The following is a 25,152-nucleotide window of genomic DNA, read 5'->3' on the forward strand; positions in this document are numbered from 1 at the left end:
CCTTTCTGAAGCCGTTGATGATCGTTGACTTTTTGACGGCATCCCAAGCTTTCAGGACCCACTGGCACACATCTGCAAAGGTTGCTCTACGCATGCGGCCAGTCTTTGTGAATGATTTCTCGCCATCCACCATCCACCTCTCCCACTCATCCCTCATCACCACTTTGAAGGGCCGGTTCACACTGATATCGAGGGGTTGCAGGTACTTTGTTGTGCCACCCGGGATGATAGCGATGATGGAGTTGGTGGCAGTGACTGACTTTTTGACCTTCTCAGTGATGTGTGCACGCATGCTGTCCATGACTAACAGAGCTTTAGTGCGACGGAAGAAACCCCCTGGCCTTTTCCCATAGCATTCTGTCAGCCAGGTGTCCATCATCTTCTCATCCATCCACCCCTTCTTGTTAACCTGCACGACGATCCCCCTCGGAAACTTTTCTTTCGGCATTGTGATTCGCTTGAAAATCACCATCGGCGGAAGCTTTTCACCCGAAGCCGTGCACGACAAAACACAGGTGAAGTGTGTTTTTTCATGTCCCGTTGTTTTCAGTGCCACAGAAGACTCGCCCTTTTTGTTTACTGTGCGTGTCAATGGAAGGTCAAAGGTCAACGGAACCTCATCCATATTTATTATGTTCTGTGGGCCAATCAGATTCTCAGCTACCTGCTCTTGTGCGTAGTTTCGAAATGACATCATTTTCTCCTGGAAGTCTGGCGGCAGCTGTTGGCACAAAGTTGTACGTGCACGCAGTGACAGACCTTTGCGCCTCAAAAATCGGCAACACCAAGATTGACCGCCTTTGAAGTCGTCTATCTTCAGACGTGTTGCAATGGTGCGTGCTTTCAGACGAAGCTGAACAGTTGAAACACCGCGACCATCCGCACGTTGTGTGTTGACCCAGTCCTCCATTTCGTTTTCTAATTGTGGCCAGCGTGCCTTGCAACCACGGAATGCTTTTGTGGATTTCTTGCATTTCACAAGTTCGCCTCGTTGCTTTCGCCAACGCCTAATCATGCTTTCATTGACGCCGATTTGTTGAGCAGCAGCGCGATTGCCTTTTTCAACAGCCAAGTCTATGGCAGCAAGTTTGTAGGCTGCATCATAGGCCTGCCTCCGTGTTTTCGGCATCGTGGTCAGTTGTACGTTGCTTTGTTTTAGGAGATGTGCGTGTTGCTGTTCTCTGTAGTAGCAATGCGAAGTGATCGATCAAAACCGGTGTATGCCAACCCATTACTGTGTGAGTTATTGTCATGCTTCAAACTTCCGAAAAGAAGGTGAGTGAGTGAATTGAGGTAAACACAGCTGATTCAAGGCCATTACACAGCGGCGATCCAACTTCCGGAAACTAGGTCACTGAGCGAAGTCGGATACACGCCACTGATTCAGAAAAAGTCATTCATAAGCCGCACCGCCTTATAAGCCGCAGGGGTCCATTTAGGAAAAAAAAGTCGCGGCTTATAGGTCGACTTTTACGGTACTTTTCTTTTCACTTTTTCAAATGCTTTTTTATTCGAACACTTTCTCTGCCAAATAAACTTATAAAACAATCTATTTAACTCTGTCAAAACCCGATCTGGCAATCCAATCGTCTGCATCACAAATACTAGCTGTGAAATAAAAAAACATTTGATTATTACAATTTTACCGTGAATCCTTAAATCTCGTCGACTCCATATCTTAATCAACTTCTTAATCTTCTGAACTCTTAATACCCAATTCTGTTCAACAGTTATTGCTCTATCATTATTTACGAAATATATACCTAAAATCTTAATCTTCTCTGTGCACTCAAAGGGCAACTTTTGCTGACCACAATGCTGTCCAATTTTCATTATTTTGGTTTTATTAACATTCAGGGTCAGTCCTGAAAACTTTGCAAACTGTATTATTATATCTTTAACTTTAAAGACATCACCACTGTTCTGTAAAAATATTGTTGTATCGTCTGCTAACTGTTTAATTTTTAGGGCACTCTCCTCGCCCACCTTTGAGGGTAATTCAACACCCGTTATATCACTTTTCCTAATTTTAATGGCAAGTATTTCCACCGCCAATATAAAGGCCAGGGGTGAAAATGGACAACCTTGTCTTATACCACACTTCAAGGGAAACGGTTCTGAAATCCACCCTCCGTGATTAATACTACTAAAAGTGTCTGTCATTAAAAGCTTAACCCATTTTTGAAAATCTTCACCAAAACCATATGATCTAAATGCTTCTATCATAAATTCCTTATAAATGGAATCAAACGCTTTACGATAGTCAAGGGCCAATATAAACCCAGACTTATTCGTTCGATTTAAATACTCTATTACGTCATCTATTGTACGAATCACGGTTCCAATATTCCTTCCTTTTATGTAACCAACTTGATCTTCATTTACTAACTTACAAATAACCGAACTCAATCTCTGATTTAAAACCTTTGCCAAGATCTTATAATCTGTATTAAGTAGGGTAATTGGACGCCAATTATTAAGGTCTTCCCTGGGTAATTCTGTACTTTTTTGTAATAACTTAATTATTCCTTGTTTTTGCGTAAAAGACAAATTATTATTACGAAAGGCTTCATTAAACGAGTCTGTAATCATGCTCTTTAATCTATTCCAAAACATTTTAATAAACTCTGTAGTGAGTCCGTCACTTCCAGGTGATGAACCATTTTTCATCATCTTTAATGCTGCTGCCACCTCTGCTTCCGTCAACATCCCTTCACATACATTACTATCTTCGTTCGTTAATTTAACCAATTCTTCTTCATCACAAAATTCCTTTGCTTCTGCCCTGATGCGTTCCTGACTTTCTGGACTTTTACCATACAAACATTTATAATACTGCACTTGTTCATTCAACACAAGAAATTGATCATCAACAATATCACCATTACTTGCCCTCACATGTGTCATCACATTATTTTGGGCTTGTACTTTTTCCAAATTCAAAAAATATTTCGTATTTCTTTCTCCTTCTTCTACCACACCTCACTTCACCTCACCTCACCTCTCCTAGTCTAACCTAACCTAACCTAACCTACTAAGTAACCTCATCTATTGTAATCTCATCTCATCTCATCTCATCTCATCTCATCTCATTGTTAATATGACCTGACTTCACCTGTTCTAAGTGAATCCAATCCAGTTTAATGCAATAAAACCGAACATAATCTAATTCCAATCTCATCTATACTAACCCAGTCTAATCCAATCCAGCCCGATCTAATCTAATCTAATCCCTGGCTGTATCTCCTATCAGGCAATCAAGCAAAGGTGCAGATAGAGCTGGCCTGCAACCTGGAGGCGGATGAGACAGCCAACATCACCTTCGTCAGCCAGGTGGGCTACTTGTACCTGTTCCGTCTGGAGACTCCCATCTCGTGTCCCCGACAGCAGGTGGACTGCATGGTTCAGGATAGGGCCGGGAGACAATACGACCTTACGCCACTAGCCAAGGTCACGGGCAACTTCTACGTGCAGGATTCGCGGACAATTTTCAAGCACTTGCACTACCTCATCAACGTCTGTCGCCCTGTCAATGTACCTGCTGGCTTTACCTGCCCAGGTGACTGTGTGTTTTTTTTTATTGGATACCTGGCTGGCTGGCTGGCTGGCTGGCTCGTTGGCTTGCTCACTTGCTGGCTGGCTGGCTGGCTAGCTGTTTGTGTGTGTGTGTTTCTGTCTGGTCAGTTGGCTGTTTCTTCCTTTCTTCATCTGTGATGTTGACAGTTGCAACAGTATCAATCAGAAATAGACTCAACTGTAACCAGCCTTGTGGGGCGGGGAGGGGGGTTAGATGATGTCATCTTGTTGGTTTCTTTCTTCTTTCATTTTTAACTCACATGCGAAGCAAAAGTGAGTCTATGTACTCACCCGAGTCGTCCGTCCGTCCGTCCGTCCGTCCGTCCGTCCGGACGTCCGGAAAACTTTAACGTTGGATATTTCTTGGACACTATTCAGTCTATCAGTACCAAATTTGGCAAGATGGTGTATGATGACAAGGCCCCAAAAAACATACATAGCATCTTGACCTTGCTTCAAGGTCAAGGTCGCAGGGGCCATAAATGTTGCCTAAAAAACAGCTATTTTTCACATTTTTCCCATTTTCTCTGAAGTTTTTGAGATTCAATACCTCACCTATATATGATATATAGGGCAAAGTAAGCCCCATCTTTTGATACCAGTTTGGTTTACCTTGCTTCAAGGTCAAGGTCACAGGAGCTCTTCAAAGTTGGATTGTATACATATTTTGAAGTGACCTTGACCCTGAACTATGGAAGATAACTGTTTCAAACTTAAAAATTATGTGGGGCACATGTTATGCTTTCATCATGAGACACATTTGGTCACATATGATCAAGGTCAAGGTCACTTTGACCCTTATGAAATGTGACCAAAATAAGGTAGTGAACCACTAAAAGTGACCATATCTCATGGTAGAAAGAGCCAATAAGCACCATTGTACTTCCTATGTCTTGAATTAACAGCTTTGTGTTGCATGACCTTGGATGACCTTGACCTTGGGTCAAGGTCACATGTATTTTGGTAGGAAAAATGTGTAAAGCAGTTCTTAGTGTATGATGTCATTGCTAGGTTTAGGTCATGTAAAGGTCAAGGTCAAGCATGTGAGTCGTATGGGATTTGCCCTTCTTGTTTTGTTCTTTCTTTATCATTTTTTTATCGCTTTCTTTCTTACTTTCCTCAATCAGAAATGGAATCAATGTAGATGATGTCATCTTGTTTGTTTCGTTCTTTCTTTCTTTCTTTCTTTGTGACTTTATGACTTTCTTTCTATCTTTCGGTATTGCTTTCTTTATCGCTCTCCTTCTTTCTTTCCTCATTGTTATTTTCTGTTCACATTTGACAGGCGGTCCCATTGGTGGGTGTCAGCTAGGGGGCCCAGTCTCGTACGGCCTGGGTTACGTCAAGTCCAAACCTATCGTTGCTGACGATGGTACCATCACTCTGCGATATGTCGGTGGTTCTGTCTGCCACCGAGGCACTCCACAGGAAGCCCGCCGCAGCTTGCGCATCAACTTCTACTGTTCCCAAGTTGAGGTCAGTATACTTTTGTGAGCATTAGTCAAGTGAGCTTTATTGTCTCAAAACATGAAAAATGTCAAATTTCAGAGTAATGTTTTGCTGTTTGTGGTAATGGTGGCGTCATCCCTGACCTGAATTCTCTTATAAGCAATCAATTTGTGTAACCAAATAAGGCTGAATTTATTCAGTTTAGAGGGTTACTTATTGTCCGGATATGACGATATCACTGTGCAAGGCCACCACATTCCAACTTTGGCAAATTCTCTATGATGGTTTTTTGAGTCACTTGAGAAAAAGTGACTCTATGTAATCGGTCAGTGTTAGTCTGTCCGGCCGGCCGGCCGTCCGTAGACACCACCTTAACGTTGGACTTTTCTCGGAAACTATCAAAGCGATCGGGCTCATATTTTGTTTAGTCGTGACCTCCAATGACCTCTACACTTTAACGATGGTTTCGTTGACCTTTGACCTTTTTCAAGGTCACAGGTCAGCGTCAAAGGAAAAATTAGACATTTTATATCTTTGACAAAGTTCATCGGATGTGATTGAAACTTTGTAGGATTATTCTTTACATCAAAGTATTTACATCTGTAGCCTTTTACGAACGTTATCAGAAAAACAAGGGAGATAACTAGCCTTTTCTGTTCGGCAACACACAACTTAACGTTGGGCTTTTCTCGGAAACTATAAAAGTGACCGGGCTCAAATTTTATGTGAACGTGACTCATTGTGTTGTGAATAGCAATTTCTTCCTGTCCATCTGATGCCTCATATAATATTCAGAACTGCGAAAGTGACTCGATCGAGCGTTTGCTCTTCTTGTTGTTTGTTTGTTCGTGGTTGGTCGTGTGTTCCATTTTTGTTGGGGGGGGGAAGGGGGGTGAGGGGTGAGAAGACCTGTTATGCTATGAACTCAACAAAGCTGTAAGTAATTTCAGCATAAGAATATGCTGTTGTTTTGGCATTCCACAGCGTGCGAAAATGGCTTGTGTGATTAATACTGGGAACTATGTGGTTTATACATTTCAGAGCAACCCACAGTTTGATGGCGAGAGCCTGACCTGTGAGTACATCTTCACGTGGAGAACACCCAGTGCTTGTCCCCTGCAGGTAAACCCTTCACCATATTGTTTCTTTTACAAAACAGTGGAACCTCCCTTTGACCTAAACAAATGAGAAAATCGGACTTTTTAAATGGAGGGAGGTTATGAACAGAGAAGCTTTTAGACCGAGGTCTTGAAAGGCCGGAGTCTCAATTTGGGTGGTCTTTAAACAGGGTTTCCACTGTAATTGCATAAGCTTGTTTTGTATAAGTTATCTTCTTTCTACTTGCATAAGCTTGTTTGTATGTGTTATCTTCTTTCTACTTGCATAAGCTTGTTTGTATGTGTTATCTTCTTTCTACTTGCATAAGCTTGTTTGTATGTGTTATCTTCTTTCTACTTGCATAAGCTTGTTTGTATGTGTTATCTTCTTTCTACTTGCATAAGCTTGTTTGTATGTGTTGTCTTCTTTCTACTTGCATAAGCTTGTTTGTATGTGTTATCTTCTTTCTACTTGCATAAGCTTGTTTGTATGTGTTATCTTCTTTCTACTTGCATATGTAGGTTCACTTGATTTTTGGCTGTGTCACACCCCTGAAGTTTAAAAAGGGCAGAAAAAGGAAAAGGCGTTGGTAGTGCACACATGTGTAATTAGTTTTTTTTGCCAGTTCAAGAAGAGTGCCCTTGTCTGTATTTAAGGCTACCTTTAAAGGTACTGAACTTGTCAAATCCAGGTGCACGGAGCCGCTGGGGATTTTAGTCATACCTCAGGCAGCTATCCGTTAGAAGAACTACCAAGTTTCATTGACTTGCACCCAAAGAGTCAAGAACTGCAATTTTTTTAAGAATTAATTTTGTACTCGGACCCGGCTGGTCTTGACCTATTTTTGGATCTAAATTTAGATCAGGTAGATCACCACATCATGCACAAAAAGACACGTCACTAGCAAACTATGTCAGATGTCATCATGAGTTTGTGTAAAACAAAATGGAGGCCGGAATCACTCAGTTGAATCGAACTCCGACCAAACACCACGTAATAACTAGGTTAATTTATGCACTCGCATGAACAAGAAACTGTCGAGCTTCACAGATGTCGTCGTTGGGTAGTTTTGGGTTTGGTTTACTACCATAGGAGGATTTTTGAACTGTAAATACACTCAGCTGCAACAAAAACGCAAAACGAAGGCTGTGAGCTGCACTGTGCCTTCAACACAAAACCTTTGATCAGTTATCTTTTAAGTGTGATTCTTGGTCCCAAAAGCAAGAAATAAGACACTTGTTTCCTTCATAGTAATGGAATGGCATCCATTTAACTTTAGATATTTCTTTATTATTAATATAAAGATTAGCAGAGAATCATGTACAAACACCCTCTGCATTTACATGTGACATGCATCAATGCTGATTCAAAATCTACATACCACTGACTTTTTCTCTTTCTCTCTCAGAGGTCTGTAGGAAGCGAATGCAAAGTGGCAGACCCTCTCTTCAACTACCAGTTCGACCTGACACCTCTGCGAAAATCAGACTCCAATTACGTCGCCCCCAAAGACAAGTACAACTACCTGCTAAACGTGTGCGGTCCCCTGCACACCCCTCCCACGGGCTGTGAGGAGATGGGGGTCTGTCAGACTAGAGCCCCTTTAAAGTCTTTGTCGTCACCGGTGGCGGCTGGTACGTCAAGTTGTTTTGTAGACGCTCCTCATGTGAATGGGTTTAAATGTGGATGAAAGGTTTCTGTCATTGTAATGGTATGTAAAAGGGATTTATCGCAAGGTTTCTGTCATTGTAATGGTATGTAAAAGGGATTCATCGCAAGGTTTCTGTCATTGTAATGGTATGTAAAAGGGATTCATCGCAAGGTTTTCTGTCATTGTAAATGGTACAGCAGTCCCTCTCATGAAGGGACACCCTTGGGCCATAGCAAACCTGTCCATACATTGCAGGTGGCCGGTCGTGGGAGGGGTGACCACACCACCCCCTCCCCCATACACTCAAACAGAGACACACACACAACATGTTTGAGTCTATGCTAACCACTTCTTGTGGCTACTAAACGATAACATCCAACTCCTAATATTATGTTAAACGTTCTGCAAAAAATGATTTGTATGAATTGTGTTGAAAAGAAGAGATAAAATAAATCCTCAAGGCAGTGAACGCACTCACCATGCACTGACATCATACGAAAGCAGCCACACAAACACAGCACAGAGGCAGGTGTGCAGATGCTTTGTGAGAATAAGCGTTGAAAAGCAGTTTGAATAAAAACTAGCAGATAGAACCGCATGTCATAATCATTCTTCTTGTCTGGCTTTATTGACTGCATGGACGGGGATGTAGCTCAGTCGGTAGCGCGCTGGATTTGTATCCAGTTGGCCGCTGTCAGCGTGAGTTCGTCCCCACGTTCGGCGAGAGATTTATTTCTCAGAGTCAACTTTGTGTGCAGACTCTCCTCGGTGTCCGAACACCCCCGTGTGTACACGCAAGCACAAGACCAAGTGCACACGAAAAAGATCCTGTAATCCATGTCAGAGTTCGGTGGGTTATAGAAACACGAAAATACCCAGCATGCTTCCTCTGAAAGCGGCGTATGGCTGCCTAAATGGCAGGGTAAAAACGGTCATACACGTAAAAGCCGTGGGAGTTTCAGCCCATGAACGAACAAACAAACATTGACTGCATGCCGATCTTGTGGCAGTGACTTTTCACTCTTCAGTCGGAAATACACTGTACACAACACCGCTCTTTTGACTTTTGACAAAGCAACACAACTGAAGGGTTCACAGATTAGGTAACCGACTCACTGGTCAAGGCTGCGGGGAAAACAAGAGTATCTTGTCAATGAAAGAGGTTACACACAGACACGCGATGCTGAGAACGATGGCCGATTTTTCACTCTCTTTCTCGGAGGGCCTTCATCGACTGTGGCTTCTGTTGCTTACGTCCAACAGACAAGAATAAAGAGCATAGTGCAGTTTCATGTTGGCATCTTCGCATTTGAAAGCAAGAAAGTGCGTGTACTCCACTCCTGACCCAAATTAACCCCCTCCTGATGGGTACACGTGCACCCAAGTTAACAGAGACTGTCATCACGCCTTTGCGGCTGTGACCTTTGTACCAAGAGCCGGACTGCTCTGTTATCGATTTTGGTGTGGTGAAAATTTGACGATGGTCTGTCCGTACTTTGCAGGTATGACCTGCTGTTGGGACCGAAAATTAGTGTCCGTGTCCACGTTTTGCAGGTGTCCGTTTAAGGGGGGTGGGGGGCAAATATAGAAGGAAAACACTCCGTGCCGAGCAAATGTGTCCCGACATGTCAGGTGGCCGCCGGGCCGTACATTGCAGGGACAGCTGTATGTAAAAGGGATTCATCGCAAGGTTTCTGTCATTGTAAATGGTATGTAAAAGGGATTCATCGCAAGGTTTCTGTCATTGTAATGGTATGTAAAAGGGATTCATCGCAGGTGTTTCTGTTCTCATTGTTTGTTTGTTTGTATTTCTGTCTTGTCATAGTGAATAGCAGTCTATCTGTTCCACATTTGTTTTTTCTGTTATTACATCTGAGAAGTCGTGTTCTTCTCCCCCATGACAAAATAGGTAAATGCAAATGAAAATGAACAACTTATTTTGGGAATAACTTTTGCCAAGTGCAGATTAAAATTGTAAACCAATTTTGCCAACAGGCAAGGCCAACTCCAAACTGATCTACGACGCAGGGGAGCTGTCGCTGGTGTATGACGAAGGCAAGGAAAAATGTCACGGAAACTTTACGCGCAAAACCATCATCACCTTCGTCTGTGACCACTCTCAGGCTGGCGCGGGCTCAGGCCCGCACGCTCTGACGGAGCTGGGAGACTGTACCTATCCCTTTACCTGGTCCACGTCATTGGCCTGTCCCCCCCACACCATAGTGGACTGCACCTTCGCTGGAGGCTATGATCTTTCTAGCCTGGCTCTCTCGGGCGCCAACTATGTGAAGTCGTACGACAATGTCAGCTACATCATCAACATTTGCCGTTCCCTTGTGCACAGAAAAGGTTGGCTGGAGTTTGGACCTAGGATTTCTTTCTGCCTTCTTCTTTTTTTGTTCTCCTTCATCTTGTAATTTTTGTGGCTTCAACTCTCATATACACTGACATCTTGACCAGTGGATTTGTATGTGTCATGACGGATGTGTACCCTCGACTAAGGCAGCTATACTCAGTTTTGAGGGCAATATATGTTTTAATGTAATGATCGAGATTTTTGTTTAGTTCCTTGGAAAGGTTTATAATCACATTTGGTATTCATTGCCTTGTAGTTATAAAACTGTACTTTTGTAGATTATTGGTTATTGAAATTGAATTTGAAAGCATATGAGAAGCTTTACATTCTTATACATTTGTACTTATCTGGTTGACATATGAAGTTTTATTCACATTTGAAATGGTTGCTCATAGTAGGGTTTTTGTTTTTGTTTTTGTGAGTGCCTTACTTAGTCAGTTTTATGTATCACTTTCTTTTTTTGTGTGGTCTTTTTCTTTTCTTTCTTTGTGGATATTTCTGCTTCTTTTTCTCTGTCTGTCATTCTGTCTTTCTATTTCTCCATCTGTACATCTCTTTCTCTTTCTCTTTTTCGTTCATACTTCTCTCTCTCCGTTTTTGTCTCACTTGGATCTTCCAGCCATATTTTTTGCTTGTGTTAAACATATTTGCATTTATGTTCCAGGTGAAACATGTCCCTTCAACGCAGCAGCCTGTGAAATCAATGCGACAGAGACAGATTTTAGTAAAAAGTGAGTACATGTACTTTGAGGTGTACGTTATAATGGGACTGGGAATAAACCTGCTGGGTTTTAACATCTTATCAATTCAAAGTTTTGAGTCAGTCAATCTTTGAGGGAAGAGAAAAGATATGGGACATATCTCTCGCTCTGTTCATGCAAGCGTGCGTGCATACATGTCTGTGTGAGTGCATGCGTGTGTGTGTGTGTGTGTGTGTTTGTGGTGCCTCTCAGAATGTATGTCTGTGTGTGAGTGCATGTGCGTGCATGCATGTGTGTGTATGTGTGTGTGTGTGTGTGTGTGTGTGTGGTGCCTCTCAGAAACTGCTGGACAGATTTTAAATGAAATTTCACATGCATTTTTGTTTTTGTGTTAATTTTTGGGGGGGACTGTATTTGATGACATCCTTGTGCGTTTTTGTAAAAAGTAGAGGGATGAGCACCATGACAGCCACATTCGACAAACTCTTTGAAATTTGTATTGAAATGGATAGTGCTCAGACAAGGACCCGTATTGGCTGAGCAGGTATACACAGTAGAACCCCCCTTTTTTAGACTTAAACAAATTTGACAAATCCGTTTGTGAAAAAAGGAGGGAGTCTTAAAATGGGAGTACATTTTACAGACGTTATGAACAGAAAATGTGAAAAAAGGAGGGAGTCTTAAAATGGGAGTACATTTTACAGACGTTATGAACAGAAAATGTGAAAAAAGGAGGGAGTCTTAAAATGGGAGTACATTTTACAGACGTTATGAACAGAAAATGTGAAAAAAGGAGGGAGTCTTAAAATGGGAGTACATTTTACAGACGTTATGAACAGAAAATGTGAAAAAAGCAAGGTCTCAAATCAGGGGGTCTTAAAAGGAGAGATCCAATGTAGAAAGCCCCTGTCCTTGGCAGCAACACATTTTCAAACTGCTCTGGCAGGGCGGGGATGTAGCTCAGTCGGTAGCGCGCCGGATTTGTATCCAGTTGGCCGCTGTCAGCGTGAGTTCGTCCCCACGTTCGGCGAGAGATTTATTTCTCAGAGTCAACTTTGTGTGCAGACTCTCCCCGGTGTCCGAACACCCCCCCGTGTGTACACGCAAGCACAAGACCAAATGCGCACGAAAAAGATCCTGTAATCCATGTCGGAGTTCGGTGGGTTATAGAAATACGAAAATACCCAGCATGCTTCCTCCGAAAGCGGCGTATGGCTGCTTAAATGGCGGGGTAAAAAACGGTCATACAGGTAAAATTCCACTCGTGCAAAAAACACGAGTGTACGTGGGAGTTTCAGCCCACGAACGCAGAAGAAGAAGAAGAAGAAAAACTGCTCTGGCAACTGTTAAACATCGCTCGCACCCTTTCTCAAATATCTTTCGACAGAAGCCCTTATTGCGCAAGTTATCTGGCAGGCAGATGTATCTACGATTCTCCACAATAGCACACTTTTCCAGTGTTTGTTTCGCATCTGGTTAAAGAACTATGGGCCCGAAAAAGTTTTGACATTGGAAAAGCCCTCACTTTGCATGCAACTCAGCAGTTGACAATCAGTTTTTGTGGCTTTAATTCCTCCAGGTACAAGAGTCTGGGAGAGGTGACATCAAACCCAGTCAGCATGGAGGACGGCAAGTTGGTTATCCGCTATGCCAACGGGGCCCCTTGCAGCACTGGAGGGAAAATGTCGACCTTGATCATTCTGTCTTGCGATTCTACGCCTGGAGCTGGGGTAAGCTAAGTAAATAAGTCACCTCTGGTAATGAAATTTGTGGTTAATTGTTCAGCTAAGGGAGGTGATTGTGTTCTTTCTGTCTGTGTCTGGTTGGCTGGCTGGCTGGCTGGCTCTCTCTCTCTCTCTCTCTGTCTCTGTTTCTCTCTCTCAGTGTCAGTGTGTGTCTCTCTCTCTCTCTCTCTCTCTCTCTCTCTCTCTCTCCCTCTCTCCCTCTCCCTCTCTCTCCTTCTCCCTCTCTCTCTCTCCCTCTCTCTCTCTCTCTCTCTCCCTCTCCCTCTCCTTCTCCCTCTCTCTCTTTCTCTCTCTCTCTCTCTCTCCCTCTCCCTCTCTCTCCTCTCTCTCTCTCTCTCCCTCTCCCTCTCTCTCCTCTCTCTCTCTCTCTCCCTCTCCCTCTCTCTCCTCCTTCTCCCTCTCTCTCTCTCTTTCTCTCTCTCTCTCTCTCTCTCTCTCTCTCTCTCTCTCTCTCTCTCTCTCTCTCTCTCTCTCTCTCTCTCTCTCTCTCTCTCTCCCTCTCCCTCTCCCTCCCCTGCCCCTTTCTCTCTCTTACTCTCTGTAACATAGCAACGTCTTCCACAAGATGTCTCTTTATTTGATTGAACCCTGGTTTTCCACAGGAAGCTGGCCCAAGCAGCCATTTTGTACGTGACAACTGCGAGCATGGGTTTGTGTGGAACACTCCCGCAGCCTGTCCGATCGTGCCTGGAAGTGACACAAATGTTGGGGGAGACTGTAAAGCCATGAACCCCAGAACCAGTAAGTTGCAGTTTTGAATCATTTGAAATTAAAAGTAGCCTGAATTTTGGCTGGATTGGGAGGGGGGAGACTGGGTGAGGGAGGGCGGGGGGATATTTACGTTCAGTCATGGACAGATCTTCATGAAACTGTACATATTAATTCTTTGCACATAATATCCCCACCCAGTTTTTCAAGAGTGTTTCAGATTTGTATGTGATGCATGTATCATAATAGGGTACAGAACAGTATAGTACTCCATAACACAGCACACCACATTTTTAATTCACCCATAGTATAATAACACACTGAAGCAATCACACTTTAATTTCATACCAAAGACGAAGAAGAAAATTGTCTGCAAACTTTTACTTGTGTTAAGCCAATAATTTGCATTAACCAACTTGTGTTGGCGGGACTTATCTGTATTTTAAGTAACTGTGTTTCCACATTTCAGACTATGAGTTTGACCTGAGCAAGCTGAAAAAGACAAACGAGGCCTATGTTGTCAATGACCGTGAGGGTCACCACTACCGTCTCAATGTCTGCGGACCGGTCACTGGTACCAGCTGTAGCAGCAGCAACACCACTGGTCAGTTTTCATGCTTGATATTAATGTTGATAATATCATTGCAGACATGTACCGGGTAGATCTATACATCACTCAAAAAAAATCTAGTGAATGAAAAGTATTTCTTTGAGCTGTTTTTGTTGGTCTTTTGTTGAAAAAATCAAGATGTGTGTACTTTGACAAGTCTGATGACAGTGATGTGTAAAACAGTGGTTACAGTTGACAGTGGAAGCCTATATTCCTTAGTTTGTAAACTTGCAGCTTGTAATGAACTTTGCGAATTTGTGCTTTATACCTTTCTCTACAGTTTGTAGTTTGAATTAGGAAATGATAAGACAGAGAAGGAGAAGAGAAAGACTTTATTTTCCTTTAAACCTCTACACCTCAAGTTTTGTTGTTGTATACCTTATGTTTTCATATGCACCAGGTTCATGCCAGAGTGAGATCAACAACCAAGCAAGGTCATTCAACGCTGGAAACGCTAACGCAAAACTGATCTACCAGGGTAATGGACTTCTGATGCTGAACTACAGCGGTGGCGACATTTGTCACCATAACAACGTGACAAGAACCACCATCATCAATTTCATCTGCAACGAGGGGGCCGGCAATGGTGTGCCAACTTACATTGATGGCTCGGATGGATGCGTCTACTACTTTGATTGGCACACAGAGCTTGTGTGTGAAGAGAAGGTTTGTGCAAGTTTTGCCAACTGCGAGTTTGTTTATTGGAAAGCTGTTTAAAAATGTGCGATGTGTATATGAAAGAATCTGCTCTCTGGTATACATGCTGGTCAGTTGGTTAAAAAACTATTTTTATATAACTAAAGACCACATTTATCCGCTTTTTCTAACACAATGCAGTGGCTGCAATACATGCACTTGAATGAGTATGAGGTTTTGTTGTCTGTGTGCATGCATGTGCATGGCTGTTACATTTTGATTTTTTTTAATCCGCAATCTTTGTGAGCACTTTATTGGCTCACGTAAGTGTAGCCTATGCGATGCTAACTTTTGTCTGTCTGTGCGTATGTATGTATGTGGTAGAAACTCTAACATTTGAAGACGTCACATTACATTGACGTCACATTATGACGTAAGAGGGTTTGACGTCACGCGAAGGAATTACTGAAAGTCTCGGTCATTGTTTTTTTGAGCGGGCCGAGACTAGTTGGCAGTCGTGTCCCTGTAAGTAGGCAGACAAACAGATCTAGATCTAGTGTCTCGCTTTCTTGCACAGTTTCACCTATGCTCTTTCTGTGTGTGTGTGTGTGTGTGTATGTGTGTGTGTGTGTGTGTGTGTGTGTGTGTGTGTGTGTGTGTGTGTGTGTGTGTGTGTGTGTGTGTGTGTGTGTGTGTGTGTGTGTGTGTGTGTGTGTGTGTGTGTGTGTGTGACGGAGTGATTGAGTTTGTGTTACTGTTTGTCGATTTCTTACGTGAGCCTTGAAGGCTTCGCCTCTTGTTTTGTAATGTTTTACCTCAGGTTATTTTTGCCATTTAATTTAAAATGAGTGTGAACCGACAACTGACGGTAGATGACTTAGCCCTTTCACTTAGATTCTCGTAAATAAAGCTCCAGGGGATAACATTTGATTCCATCCAAATGATTCTTATCTAGGTGCTGTGCGAGGTGAGCGCTGATGGCCAGACCTTTGACCTCACACCCCTTGTTAAAAATTCGGGTCACCACCTTGCAACCATTGACATCCCTGGGACGTCAAACGCTGACAGCAAAAACACACAGGGCACCTTCTACATCAACGTCTGTCGGCCGCTCAACCCCATCTTCAACACACTCTGCCCTGCTGGCTCTGCCGCTTGCAGGGAAGTGAGAGGAGAACAGCCACAGGTATGAAATGATAAAGATAATGATAATTTTATCTCCCACAATTCTCAGAGGAATGGGTCACGTGAGAGTGAATGCGGGAATACGTCACTGAACGAATGGATTCCGTCCCGTGAAGACATACTTTGTGCACTGTCCTCGCTTTGCTTTCTCTCGAACCTTCCTCTGCCTTTTGCTGTTACAGTTGTAGTTGTAGGTTAGCACAGAGGTGCATGTATTGACTGTCTGGTTATCCTAGACTTCACCTACTCAGGTAAGCTCGTCATAATTTTGCAATAACAAGCTTCTCTATAATGGAGTTAAAGTCAAAGGTTTGCCGAACGCAGCAAATGCAGTAGGCAGCTGATAAAAGTCAAAAATTAGCTCCAAGCCCGTTACAATTACAATGGCAAATGTCAAGGACAGCAAAAAGTATAAAAAGCCTACAAATGATGGAATAGTTGTTTTGCTTGACCTGTTGATCATGTTACATTGACTTCGGTTGCAATTGCAGTGAATCAAGCATTTATCTCTGCTTGCATGCACTCTGCCTTCAAGCATCATCGCTTGTGCTCTACATTGCCGATAAGTCCATGTTTTGGAGATCTTTCAGTGATCGCTGTCTAATTGAACTCTCACATTTTGTCCTATCCAGTACTTCCTGGATAATGTGCCAGAAATACTTTAATTTAAACTGCAGTCACTTACACACAGTCACGTACAGCCTCGCTCTGACCTGCCTTGATCAAAATTGTTCTCTACATGTTGAATCAGAATGAAGCTGTGAATTTTTGAGCGTTCTGCATGTTTTTTGCAGAGCCTTGGCCAAGCTCGATCACCACCTGTGTATGACTCGGCTCGCAAGGAAATCATCTTAACGTACGACCATGGACAGCCATGTGCAAGCGACTCCAGTCAGAATGCATCATCCCGTATAATTTTCCGCTGCAAACGTGGTCCTTCTCAGGTATGGAAATTAACAGGAGGAGTGCTTGTATTCTAGATTGAGTGCTTGTATTCTTGACTGTATGCTTGTATTTATGCTGCTGTCCCTGAGATGCCAGACATGGCTCTGTGCAGTGGAGGCCCAAAAAAACCTGAAGAACTGCAGGCATCACTGCGGCAGATTGCAGACTTCGCCTTAAAGATAGTATTGACAATTTAGCATGTATAAGAAGGCAGAAAAAGAAGAAGAAGAATACTGTCTCTTGAGCTTGTTTCTCTGTATCAGGTACTCCTTGTCTTTACCTGTTTGTTCTTTTTTTGTCTGTCTTTCAGCGTCTTCTTTTCCCCTTTTTATCTCTTTTTCCATTATGCCTTTACCTCCTTCAGCGGGTTTTTTTCTGTCTTTCTGTCACCTTGCTAATTAAATTTTACTTGTAATTTTCTAGGGCACCCCTCGCCTAGTGGATGTCTCACAGAGCTGTGAATACGTCTTTGAATGGGAGACCAACGTTATCTGCTCTGATGATGCTGTGGAGAAAGAGACCAGCAACTGTACCTACTACGACCAGAGGACAGAATTTCTCTACGACTTGACTCCGCTCAATGGTGTACAAGAGGTAAGGTTGTTCTGTGCACTGAAACTGCGGTGAAACCCCCGTTTTAAGACTCCCTCCCTTTTAAGACCCTGTTTTCTCAAATTTTCTGTTCATAACCTCTGTAAATTTACCCCCATTTTAAGACTCCCTCCTTTTTAAGACCTAACCACTATGCCACTCGAGACCAAAGTGCTGCATTTTGGTTGAAAACGCCTGGCTGTGCTAGGCGATAAAGTGTTCATGCATGCCTTCTTTGTCTAAAAGCTCCACATGGATTTGTCATCGATATGTCAATTTGAGGCAAATCAGTCAAGAAAAGCTTGAGCTATCAGCAAAAAAAAGAGTGCGTGAGCGCTTAATGGCTTATGAATGGTACGTAGCGATAGGCTAGAAATTTCCCCCACAGATTTGCAATAGGAATGGCCACACAGATTTGCCATGCGGATGGCATATATTTTGCAAAATTTGTAGGTGAATCAGAAAATAAGCGATGAAAATCTAGTGTGATAAAAGGACAGAAAGAGGCTTTTTAATCAAATACATTTCACTAATTTACACCCTTAAACAGTCATTGATTTAGTACTATGACCTATTGGTTTTTTAAGGTGTACAGACAGACAAAGAATAATGAGAAAACGAAGAGAAAATTGTTAATAAAATGATGGTGGTGGTGGTTATTGTTGCAGATTGCGAGCCCTCAAGGAGGCAAGTTTTCCATTCAGGCTTGCGGTGCTTTACCCTCAAATCTCTCTGACTCTTGCCATGGAGCTGCTGTGTGCCTCGCGGGTAGTAACGGTGTTGGGAGCGTTTCTCTTCAGAATGGCTCCTACGGGAGTGCTTCCAGTGGAGTTTTTCAGATGGACGAGGAGCAACTGAAGCTGACGTTTTTAAATGGGCAAAAATGTCAGCATGGTAAGTTTGGTCATAGTCTTTGTCTGTCTCTACGTCTGCGTCTTTATCTCTGTCTCTGTCAGTAATTATCTCTCTGCCTGCGCTTCTGCTTGTCTGTCCCCATCTGCCGGTTTGTTTGCCCCTCTTATATGTATGATCCTGTGTCTCTCCATCTTTCTGTCTCTTTCCCTCTCTCCCATTTTCTCTCTTTCAGTCTTTTTTCTGGGTCAGTTTTTGTCTTTTTGTTATGATCTGTTTGCCTGCACATTTGTGTCTGTACTCTTCCACTTACTTATCAATGGGTGTATTTGTTTGTTTATTTGTGTGTTCCAAGTACTGTCATTAGATCTTTCATGAAACATTCCTGAATTCAGAAAAATGTATAGCCACGAATATAGATTTACAAGCTATTATCATGAATTCAAAAGATTGTCACTTGATGCCCTAGCAGGGTGTCTTGAAACTGAAATCGACAGTTAAAGCACTACACTCGTGCCTTTTCAAAATAAAAAAGTAAAAATGAGAGAAGGCATTATTCCCTTGTTTATTTGGGCGTGAAAAAGCGGTCAGGTACTTTTTGCTTGTTGAATAGTAGTAGTGTGACTTTTTCACATTATTAACACATCTATGTTTGTGCAGGTGATAAAATAGCATTGACCCACATTTTCTTCGAGTGTGATCATGACGCTGGTAATGGACGACCCACACACTTACCAGTAAGCATGATTTTTTTCTTTGTTTTATTTTGCAAAGTAATGTAAAGTTTATTCCACTCAGGAAAAGAATCCATTTGCAAGAGAAATTACTTTCCTGCATGAAATATATAAAAATGAATAAATACTTTGCTTTAATGAATTGGAGAGGGGGGTGGAGATGAGGGGGGAGGGGGAAAGGTGGGAGGAGATTAAGGGGAGGGGGGTGGAGTACTGTTTAAAGTCTGCTGTTTCGAACTGAGGGGGGAGGGGGAAAGGTGGGAGGAGATTAAGGGGAGGGGGGTGGAGTACTGTTTAAAGTCTGCTGTTTCGAACTGAGGGGGGAGGGGGAAAGGTGGGAGGAGATTAAGGGGAGGGGGGTGGAGTACTGTTTAAAGTCTGCTGTTTCGAACTTGCAGCGTTACTCCCTGTGTTTAGTCCTCAGGAGTCGAGCTAATGCCAGTCAATGTTTCCTAACCTGAACCCGTGGAGCTCAAGAGAAAAATATATATGCATGCACGCTCACACTCACTTTGAAGGTGTGAGATAACAAGATACACAAACGAGCTGTGTATGCACCTTATCTCCCAAGTCTTAATTACTGTGAGTATATTTTCTTCTCAATTGTTTCACAGCATTTCCAGTGTGAACTGAATTTCAAGTGGAGGACCAGCCTAGTGTGTCCCCCATTGGTACAAGATTGCGCTGTCTCCTCTGGCGACACGACCTTTGACCTCTCCATCCTCTCGCAGACCAGGGAATCCTGGGAATTTGACAGCATGGATGATGGTAACAGGTAAAGGAGGTTTTAATGGAAATGGGGCGTGTGACTAATGCGCTGACAGCGAATTTTGACAGTCAACGTGGGTTTGGCTTGTGGTCACATGAGTTTAAGAAAACTTGGTGCTTAGCAATCACTGTCATTGATTGGGAAGCAATCGACAGCGATTGGTAGCTCCCATGTGCATATTTTCAAAAGAAAAGGCTATCGTATCAAGCACACTGCAATAAATACACATCAGAATTGGTCATTCGTCGCAATGAAAGATTAAAGCCGGCCATTAGCGAGCTAGTTGGTTGTTGAAAAGTTTGGGTCAATAAAACAGGCTCTTTCTCTGCCACACCGCTTGAAAACCCTGATGGGAGTTATTTCCGGAAAACGTCTTATTACCTACAAATTCACTAAAAAGGAGTCTTTTTCATGAGCTATCAATAAATTGAACTTACTGCAGAAACAATTTCCTTAATATTTTGTTTCCTCATTTCTTCTGTTGAAGGTACTGGTTGAACCTCTGCCAGAGTGTGCATGGGGAGGCGCATAAGCAGCAGTGCGACCCAAATGCAGCGGTTTGCCGTAAATCAAAAGATGAAACCGTTGACAAGCTGGGTGACGTGAGGTCACAAAGCACCACTGTTGAAGGTGAAACTATTCATGTGCAATAGACGAATTCCGAAAACAACTCTGTTGGGTTTTGATGGGTTGTGAAAGAGTGAATATCCTTGCTTTTTACTTGGACAAACATTGGAGGCGCCAATCACTAGCGAGGGGTGTGTCGAAAACACCATGACAGGAGCACGTGTGAAGTTATTTGTAAGAGCAAAAGCAAGGGTATTCACTCTTTCACTACCCATACAAACCCGACGGAGTAATTTCTGAGAATCATCTGATTGAGATGCTATGATGGAAGGATTGTAAATAATGTTCTGCTGAAGTGAGCATGCATACTTTCGATCAAGGGAGGAAGAAGGGGGTGGCGATGACGAGGGATGTAGCGTTTTTGAGTCACTTGAGAAAAAGTGACTCTATGTAATCGGTCAGTGTTAGTCTGTCCGGCCGGCCGGACGGCCGGCCGTCCGTAGACACCACCTTAACGTTGGACTTTTCTCGGAAACTATCAAAGCGATCGGGCTCATATTTTGTTTAGTCGTGACCTCCAATGACCTCTACACTTTAACGATGGTTTCGTTGACCTTTGACCTTTTTCAAGGTCACAGGTCAGCGTCAAAGGAAAAATTAGACATTTTATATCTTTGACAAAGTTCATCGGATGTGATTGAAACTTTGTAGGATTATTCTTTACATCAAAGTATTTACATCTGTAGCCTTTTACGAACGTTATCAGAAAAACAAGGGAGATAACTAGCCTTTTCTGTTCGGCAACACACAACTTAACGTTGGGCTTTTCTCGGAAACTATAAAAGTGACCGGGCTCAAATTTTATGTGAACGTGACTCATTGTGTTGTGAATAGCAATTTCTTCCTGTCCATCTGATGCCTCATATAATATTCAGAACTGCGAAAGTGACTCGATCGAGCGTTTGCTCTTCTTGTTATAAGTAACAATCGTAAGGGATTGTGTGTGTGTGTTTTTGTGTTTGTATACATGTGTGTGTGCGCATGTATGTGTGTCCGTCGCGATATAACCTTGAATGGTTGAAAACGACGTTAAACACCAAATAAAGAAAGAAAGATGTATGTGTGTGTGTATGTGTTTGTGTGTGTGCACGTGTGTGTGTGTCTGAGTGTTTTGGGGATAAATCTAGTAGATTGGTCATAGTAGAGTTATTTTTCTGTATGTGCATGTGTGTGTGCATGATGCATGCAAATCCTGCTTGGAGAAAGTGCTATGATGGATGTCATGAAACCGATCGAAAGACCAGGACTCAAATCCATTTTTACTTTCTTTTCATTATTCACTCATTTATTTTTATTTTATTTTATTGCAGCGAATGGCACAGTGGTATTTACATACTCACGAGGCACCAGTGCCTGCTCCTCTGGGCGACGCCGTAGCAACAACCCTCTGGCAAAAACTGTGGTCCGTCTGACCTGTGGACCCACTGTTGGGACGCCCCGATTGACACCCAGGTCAGTGTTGAAGGGTGTTGCTATGGTTTGTCTTCTTCAGTAAAGTTTAGACACTTCTTGGCTCCACCTTTCCCTTACTGTGAAAATTGTCTGCCGAAATTAGGGCAAAGTTTTGGATGATTTAAAATGAGTTTCGGCGTTCCGCCGACTGCCGTTGCTAAACAACATTCCTAGTGTACATGTATAACAGGTGAATGATTTGTTGGAAATAATTGAGTGAAAAAGAATGAGATATCTGCTTAAGGGGGTTGGTTGGTTTGTGTGTGCCTGTCTGCCAATCTGGCAGTCTAGCTGTCTTTCTGACAGTCTCTTTCTTTCTATCTCTCTCTATTATCTCTCTTTTGTTATTCTGTTCCATGCCCATTTATTTTAATAGTAAGTGAATAAAAATTACTTTGATATTCATGTCTGTTTGTCTCTGTTTACCTGTCTCTCTGTTTTGCTGCCTGTATATCTGTCTCTCTCTTTCTTTCTCTCTCTCTCTCTCTTTCTTTCTCTCTCTCCCTCTCTCTCTCTCCCTCACTCTCTCTCTCTCTTTTCCTCACTCTTTCTCTCTCTCTCTCTCTCTCTCTCTCTCTCTCTCTCTCTCTCTCTCTCTCTCTCTCTCTCTCTCTCTCTCTCTCTCCCCCCCCCCCCCTTCTCTCCCACTCTCTCTCTCTCGTTATTTTTTCCTGTTTGTCATTTTGCTTTTACAGTATTATGGATAATAAGTGCACAGAAATACTTTAGGTTCTTCATGCATATTTATCCCAACAAAGTAGTATTGCCTTTGTTCCAGGAAAGACAGGGAGAATTGCCTGTTTGAGTTTACTTGGAAAACACGAGCTGTATGTAAGAAGGATAGGTGAGTTGTGTTCTTTCCTTTTTTTCTTTCCTTTATTTACTTTTTGCTGCTGGCTTTTGATTGAAGACGTTTTCTCACACCTTTGTAATTATGTTTCTTTTTTCCTTACTTTTGAACCTTTCTTTTTTCAACCTTTTTTCAACCTTTTTTCAACCTTTTTTCTCTTTTTATATTTAGTCAAGTTTTGACTAAATATTTTAACATCGAGGGGGAATCGAAACGAGGGTCGTGGTGTATGTGCGTGCGTGTGTGCGTGCGTGTGTGTGTGTGTGTGTGTGTGTGTGTGTGTGTGTGTGTGTGTGTAGAGCGATTCAGACTAAACTACTGAACCGATCTTTATGAAATTTGACATGAGAGTTCCTGGGTATGAAATCCCCGAACGTTTTTTTCATTTTTTTGATAAATGTCTTTGATGACGTCATATCCAGCTTTTCGTGAAAGTTGAGGCGGCACTGTCACGCCCTCATTTTTCAACCAAATTGGTTCAAATTTTGGTCAAGTAATCTTCGACGAAGCCCGGGGTTCGGTATTGCATTTCAGCTTGGTGGCTTAAAAATTAATTAATGACTTTGGTCATTAAAAATCGGAAAATTGTAAAAAAAAATAAAAATTTATAAAACGATCCAAATTTACGTTTATCTTATTCTCCATCATTTGCTGATTCCAAAAACATATAAATATGTTATATTCGGATTAAAAACAAGCTCTGAAAATTAAATATATAAAAATTATTATCAATTTTTTTTTCGAAATCAATTTAAAAACACTTTCATCTTATTCCTTGTCGGTTCCTGATTCCAAAAATATATAGATATGATATGTTTGGATTAAAAACACGCTCAGAAAGTTAAAACGAAGAGAGGTACAGAAAAGCGTGCTATCCTTCTCAGCGCAACGAATACCCCGCTCTTCTTGTCAATTCCACGGGCACTGCCTTTGCCACGGGCGGTGGAGTGACGATGCTACGAGTATACGGTCTTGCTGCGTTGCGTTGCGTTCAGTTTCATTCTGTGAGTTCGACAGCTACTTGACTAAATATTGTATTTTCGCCTTACGCGACTTGTTTCTTCTTTCTTTCTTTCTTGTTCAGTCTCATAATATGACATGAAATTAAAGAGAAGCTGGTAGGGCAAACAGGTGGTTCAGCTGCACTTGTATCTCAGGGAGACATTTCAGAATACAGTCAAACTATAAACATTAGTAGTTGTTAAGACAGATAAGACATATAGTTACAAAGTGACATTATTATTTCTGACATAAGCATTGTTATGAATGTTAGGAGTTATAATGAGAACATTTGCCAATGATTTCAGCATGCCCCAAGAGTTGAAGGACATCAACCAGGTGGTCCATGATCCTCGTTCAGGAGGCTCCATTGACCTCCGCCCGCTTCTGAAAGGAGGGTGAGTTTTTTTCATGTCCTTGTTGCTGTTTGTTTCTGGTGTGTACGTTTTCATTGTTATCTTGTTCATCACAAGAAAAAAAACAGAGAAAGTTTAAAGTAGTCCTCATTACTTCACTGTGCATTTCATGTACAGTTGTCATCAATGGTTTCATGCTTACCACAGCAATAATGCTATGTTATTGTTTTCCCCCCAATGATTGTACTGTACGGCACTTTGAGCAGGGTTTAAACCCTGGACACACGTGCTTTATAAATATTATGCATTATTGTTGTTCAGTTTGTAATTTGCTTGTTCCTGACTGTTCCAGCAATCACCATGCCTTTGATGGAAAGTACCAGTACATGGTCAGCCTTGAAGGCCACCTGAGTCTTGACCACAGCAATCCTGCGTCTTCTGCTTGCAACACTGCTGCCATCTGTCAACAGCTGAGAGACAATGCCACACATCACCAAAACCTGGGGAGTTACGCTTCTCGCAAGTATTACCTGAATGGTATGTGTCACTCTGCTTGGTTGTGGGGATAGGGACACATACTAGCTGAAGGCTGCAGCTTTGAAAGGGGGTAGCTTTACTCGAAGGTCATCAAAGGGTAGTTATGCTTCTCACAAGTATTACCTGAATGGTATGTGTCACTCTGCTGGGATAGGGGTCACATGCTGAAGGCTGCAGCGTTGAAAGGGGGTATAGCTGTACTCAAAGGTCATCAAAGGGTAGTTACGCATCTGGGAAGTATTACCTGACTGGTATGCGCATATTACTCTTCATGGATGGGGGAATAGGTGTCACATCCTGAAGGCTGAAAAGGGGTATAGCTGTACTCGAAGGTCATCTGGCTTTTAAAAAATCTCACAGCACTTTCAGATCCTAATTTCTGATTTTGTTTCTGCTAGAACTTTCTTGGTATCTTCAATAGATAGATGCTAGCATGAAGTGAAGTGAAATGGGATAATACAGGGATTTGTGTCTGTTTTGTCTTTGTACAGAGGATCAGCTGGAGGTAGAATATACATCCTCAGATAAATGTACTGGGAAGTACAGCAATAAGAATGTCAAGAGCATCATCACGTTCAGCTGTGCTTCTGACAGCAACACTGTAAGTTGGTGTATCTTCTCTTTCTTGTGCTTTTGAGGCATTGTCAGTTTGAATTTGTATGACTCCATTTTCCTTGGCTTAATCCTTGTTAAATAAAGTTCAACTCTCTCTCTCTCTCTCTCTC

The 25,152-nt window shown here is 42.4% G+C and overlaps 1 protein-coding gene across 2 annotated transcripts in view; it reads left to right on the forward strand.

Annotated features, from left to right (window-relative positions):
- Positions 1-25,152, forward strand: part of LOC138962374 (cation-independent mannose-6-phosphate receptor-like) — a 69,727-nt gene that overhangs the window by 34,345 nt on the left and 10,230 nt on the right. For both annotated transcript variants that reach the window (XM_070334170.1, XM_070334169.1), the window contains exons 18-39: positions 3,254-3,559; positions 4,862-5,052; positions 6,067-6,147; positions 7,532-7,757; positions 9,770-10,123; positions 10,795-10,861; positions 12,411-12,561; positions 13,179-13,317; positions 13,754-13,888; positions 14,295-14,560; positions 15,486-15,716; positions 16,510-16,659; positions 17,084-17,254; positions 17,920-18,145; positions 18,764-18,840; positions 19,452-19,612; positions 20,094-20,236; positions 21,544-21,685; positions 22,464-22,529; positions 23,843-23,932; positions 24,243-24,427; positions 24,919-25,028. In XM_070334170.1, coding sequence (XP_070190271.1) covers positions 3,254-3,559; positions 4,862-5,052; positions 6,067-6,147; positions 7,532-7,757; positions 9,770-10,123; positions 10,795-10,861; positions 12,411-12,561; positions 13,179-13,317; positions 13,754-13,888; positions 14,295-14,560; positions 15,486-15,716; positions 16,510-16,659; positions 17,084-17,254; positions 17,920-18,145; positions 18,764-18,840; positions 19,452-19,612; positions 20,094-20,236; positions 21,544-21,685; positions 22,464-22,529; positions 23,843-23,932; positions 24,243-24,427; positions 24,919-25,028 — 3,668 coding nt within the window. The remainder of the gene's footprint in view (positions 1-3,253; positions 3,560-4,861; positions 5,053-6,066; positions 6,148-7,531; positions 7,758-9,769; positions 10,124-10,794; positions 10,862-12,410; positions 12,562-13,178; positions 13,318-13,753; positions 13,889-14,294; positions 14,561-15,485; positions 15,717-16,509; positions 16,660-17,083; positions 17,255-17,919; positions 18,146-18,763; positions 18,841-19,451; positions 19,613-20,093; positions 20,237-21,543; positions 21,686-22,463; positions 22,530-23,842; positions 23,933-24,242; positions 24,428-24,918; positions 25,029-25,152) is intronic.

Source organism: Littorina saxatilis, linkage group LG3 (genome assembly GCF_037325665.1).
Source record: "Littorina saxatilis isolate snail1 linkage group LG3, US_GU_Lsax_2.0, whole genome shotgun sequence".
In the NCBI taxonomy this organism is placed as follows: Eukaryota; Metazoa; Mollusca; class Gastropoda; order Littorinimorpha; family Littorinidae; genus Littorina; species Littorina saxatilis.